At 55.6% G+C, this 4,594-nt stretch overlaps 1 protein-coding gene across 1 annotated transcript in view; it reads left to right on the forward strand.

Annotated features, from left to right (window-relative positions):
- The window catches only part of LOC144491206 (uncharacterized), a gene marked incomplete at its 3' end in the record, with an annotated part of 2,547 nt that extends 1,268 nt beyond the window's left edge, over window positions 1–1,279 (forward strand). The window contains exon 2 of the mRNA XM_078208883.1: window positions 724–1,279. Within this exon, the coding sequence (XP_078065009.1) occupies window positions 878–1,279 (402 nt within the window). The remainder of the gene's footprint in view (window positions 1–723) is intronic.
- Between the last annotated feature and the right edge of the window lie 3,315 nt (window positions 1,280–4,594).

Genomic DNA, 4,594 nt, shown 5'->3' on the forward strand with positions numbered 1-4,594 from the left:
AATTGGCAGTGAGCGATTGGGATCGGGAGTGAGCAATTGAGATCGGGAGCGAGCGACTGGGATCGGGAGTGAGTGATTGGGATCGGGAGCGAGCGACTGGGATCGGGAGAGAGCGATTGGGATTGGGAGTGGGTGATTGGGCTTGGGAGAGCGATTGGGATCGGGAGCGAGCGATTGGGATCGGGAGCGAGCGACTGGGATCGGGAGAGAGCGATTGGGATTGGGAGTGGGCGATTGGGTTTGGGAGAGAGCGATTGGAATTGGCAGTGAGTGACTGGGATCAGGAGCGAGCGACTGGGATCGGGAGAGAGCGATTGGGATCGGGAGAGAGCAATTGGGATCGGGAGTGAGCGACTGGGATCGGGAGCAAGCGACTGGGATCGGGAGCGAGCGACTGGGATCGGGAGCGAGCGACTGGGATTGGGAGGGAGCGACTGGGATCGGGAGGGAGCGATTGGGATCGGGAGCGAGCGACTGGGATCGGGAGTGACCGATTGGGATCGGGAGTGACCGATTGGGATCGGGAGTGACCGATTGGGATCGGGAGTGAGCGACTGGGATCGGGAGTGACCGATTGGGATCGGGAGTGAGCGATTGGGATCGGGAGTGACCGATCGGGATCGGGAGTGAGCGACTGGGATCGGGAGTGACCGATTGGGATCGGGAGTGACCGATTGGGATCGGGAGTGACCGATTGCCCTCTCTGTTTCTCTCTCGCTGCAGCTTTACCTGGTCGGATGCCAGGCTAGACCGGAACCTGGTGACGTTGTTAACGGGACAGGTGGTCGATGCGTTTGACCGGGAATTCCGCACTCTGTACGCTGCGTCCCGGCCCCTCCAGCAGAACGACTTCCTCCTTCCCCGCCCGCAGCCCGCCATGGCCAATGGCTACGACCTTCCCCACGTCCCGGTGCGGCCCCAGGCCCTCCCCTCGCCTGCCAAGCCGTCTATGCTTCACCGAGTGGTAGCCCGACGCACCGTGACCCCCCACCCCCTCCCCCCCTCCGCCGGTGACCCAGCCAGGCCAGGGGCCCAGCCCACTTTCCGGCAGACTGTCACCATGTGGCGGGGGGCGCGGGGGGCCCAGGGCACCGAGGCGGCACAGGCCCTGAGTGACATCCTCCGGCGAGCCCGGCAGGCAGCCAGTGGCACCAGCGCGCCGCCCCCCAAGGCCAGCAAGTCGATGTGGGACCTCTCCGCCCTCTCCCAGCTCTCCAACTCCAGCAGCTTTGGCAGCAACTCGGCTCTGGACCACCTGGAGCTCGGCGAGGATGCCAGGGTAGGTCTCCGGATCACAGGGTAACAGGCGGAGGGGTGGGAGGGGGAGAGGGATGGGTGCGGGGGGGTGGGGGGAGAGGGATGGGTATGGAGAGGTGGGGGGGAGAGGGATGGGTGCGGAGGGGTGGGGGGAGAGGGATGGGTATGGAGAGGTGGGGGGAGAGGGATGGGTGCGGGGGGTTCGGGGGAGAGGGATAGGTGCGGGGGGTGGGGGGAGAGGGATGGGTGCGGAGGGGTGGGAGGGGGAGAGGGATGGGTATGGAGAGGTGGGGGGGAGAGGGATGGGTACAGAGGGGTGGGGGGAGAGGGATGGGTGGGGGGGGTGGGGGGAGAGGGATGGGTATGGAGAGGTGGGGGGGGAGAGGGATGGGTACAGAGGGGTGGGAGGGGGAGAGGGATGGGTGCGGGGGGTGGGGGGAGAGGGATGGGTGCGGAGGGGTGGGAGGGGGAGAGGGATGGGTGCGGAGGGGTGGGAGGGGGAGAGGGATGGGTGCGGGGGGTGGGGGGAGAGGGATGGGTGCGGAGGGGTGGGAGGGGGAGAGGGATGGGTGCGGGGGGTGTGGGGGAGAGGGATGGGTGCGGGGGGTGGGGGGAGAGGGATGGGTGTGGAGGGGTGGGGGGGAGAGGGATGTGTGCGGAGGGGTGGGGGGGAGAGGGATGGGTGCGGGGGAGTGGGGAGAGAGAGATGTGTGCGGAGGGGTGGGGGGATAGGGATGTGTGTGGGGGGATGGCAGGGGTGAGGGATAGAGGCCATCTATTTTTTTCATGGGAGAAGGTTAGTGGGCATCTAATATAAGATTCAACTAGATAGAGGGGAACCTGTAGATGTGATGTACCTAGATTTCCAAAAGACATTCGATAAGGTGCCACACAAAGGGTAATGGGCAAAATAGGGGCTCATGGAGTTGGGGGTGGCAGTATCTTAGCACATGTAGAGGATTGGGTGACCTACAGGAAGCAGAGAGTGGGCATAAACCACCGATCACTGAAAGTGGCAACGCGGGTGGAGAAGGTAGTCAAGAAGGCTTACGGCATGCTTACCTTCATCGGCCGGGGCATTGAGTTTAAAAATTGGCAAGTCATGTTGCAGCTTTATAGAACCTTAGTTAGGCCGCACTTGGAATATTGTGTTCAATTCTGGTCGCCACACTACCAGAAAGATGTGGAGGCTTTGGAGAGGATACAGAAAAGATTTACCAGGATGTTGCCCGGTATGGAGGGCGTTAGCTATGAGGAGAGGTTGGAGAAACTTGGTTAGTTCTCACTGGAACGACGGAGGTTGAGGGGGAGACCTGATCGAAGTCTACAAGATTATGAGAGGCATGGACAGAGTGGATAGTCAGATGCTTTTTCCTTGGATAGAAAAGTCAATTACGAGGGGACACAGGTTTAAGGTGTGAGGGGAAAGGTTTAAAGGAGATGTACGAGGCAAGTTCTTTACACAGAGGGTGGTGGGTGCCTGGAACCCGCTGCCCGAAGGGGGGGGTGGGAGCGGGTACAATAGCGGCATTTAAGGGGCAACTAGACGAATACATGAATAGGATGGGAATGGAAGGATACGCACTCCGTAAATGCAGACGGTTTTAGTTTAGTCGTGGTCGGTGCGGGCTAGGAGGGCCGAAGGACCTGTTCCTGTCTTGTACTGTTATTTGTTCTTTAAATGGGGCATTTTTCAGTTGGCATCTGTGACGAATGGAAGGGTCACAGGGATCGGTGCTGGGGTCTCAGCTACTTACAGTCGACATATCTACACCATAAAGGGTGTAGATACGCAGAGGGACCTGGGTGTACAAGTCCACAGATCCTTGGAGGTGGTGTCACAGGTGGAGAAGGTGGTGAAGAAGGCATATGGCATGCTTGCCTTTATAGGACGGGGCAGAGAATATAAAAGTTGGGGTCTGATGTTGCAGTTGTATAGGACATTGGTTCGGCTAATCCCAATTGCCCGCATTTGGCCCATATCCCTCTGTACCCATCTTACCCATGTAACTATCTAAATGCTTTTTAAAAGACAAAATTGTCTACTACTACCTCTGGCAGCTTGTTCCAGACACTCACCACCCTCTGTGTGATAAAATTGCCCCTCTGGACACTTTTGTATCTCTCCCCTCTCACCTTAAACCTATGCCCTCTAGTTTTAGACTCCCCTACCTTTGGGAAAAGATATTGACTATCTAGCTGATCTGTGCCCCTCATTATTTTATAGACCTCTATAAGATCACCCCTCAGCCTCCTACGCTCCAGAGAAAAAAGTCCCAGTCTATCCAGCCTCCCCTTATAACTCAATCCATCAAGTCCCGGTAGCATCCTAGTAAATCTTTTCTGCACTCTTTCTAGTTTAATAATATCCTTTCTATAATAGGGTGACCAGAACTGTGCACGGTATTCCAAGTGTGGCCTTACCAATGTCTTGTACAATTTCAATAAGACGTCCCAACTCCTGTATTCAATGTTCTGACCGATGAAACCAAGCATGCCGAATGCCTTCTTCACCATTCTGTCCACCTGTGACTCCACTTTCAAGGAGCTATGAAGATGTACCCCTAGATCTCTTTGTTCTGTAACTCTCCCCAATGCCCTACCATTAACTGAGTAAGTCCTGCCCTGGTTCAATCTACCAAAATGCATCACCTCGCATTTGTCGAAATTAAACTCCATCTGCCATTCGTCAGCCCACTGGTCCAATTGATCAAGATCCCGTTGCAATTGGAGATAACATTCTTCACTGTCCACTATGCCACCAATCTTAGTGTCATCTGCAAACTTACTAACCATGCCTCCTATATTCTCATCCAAATCATTAATATAAATGACAAATAACAGTGGACCCAGAACCGATCCCTGAGGCACACCGCTGGTCACAGGCCTCCAGTTTGAAAAACAACTCCCTACAACCACCCTCTGGCTTCTGTCAAGAAGCCAATTTTGTATCCATTTAGATACCTCACCCTGGATCCCGTGAGATTTAACCTCATGCAACAACCTACCATGCGGTACCATGCCAAAGGCCTTGCTAAAGTCCATGTCGACAACATCAACTGCACTGCCCTCATCTCCCTTCTTGGTTACCCCTTCAAAAAACTCAATCAAATTTGTGAGACATGATTTTCCACTCACAAAGCCATGCTGACTGTCCCTAATCAGTCCTTGCATCTCTAAATGCCTGTAGATCCTGTCTCTCAAAATACCTTCCAACAATTTACCCACCACAGATGTGAGGCTCACTGGCCTGTAGTTCCCAGGCTTTTCCCTGCAGCCCTTTTTAAACAAAGGCACAACATTTGCCACCCTCCATAGTCTTACACAGTTTCGGGGG

Source organism: Mustelus asterias, unplaced genomic scaffold (genome assembly GCF_964213995.1).
Source record: "Mustelus asterias unplaced genomic scaffold, sMusAst1.hap1.1 HAP1_SCAFFOLD_4716, whole genome shotgun sequence".
Lineage (NCBI taxonomy): Eukaryota > Metazoa > Chordata > Chondrichthyes > Carcharhiniformes > Triakidae > Mustelus > Mustelus asterias.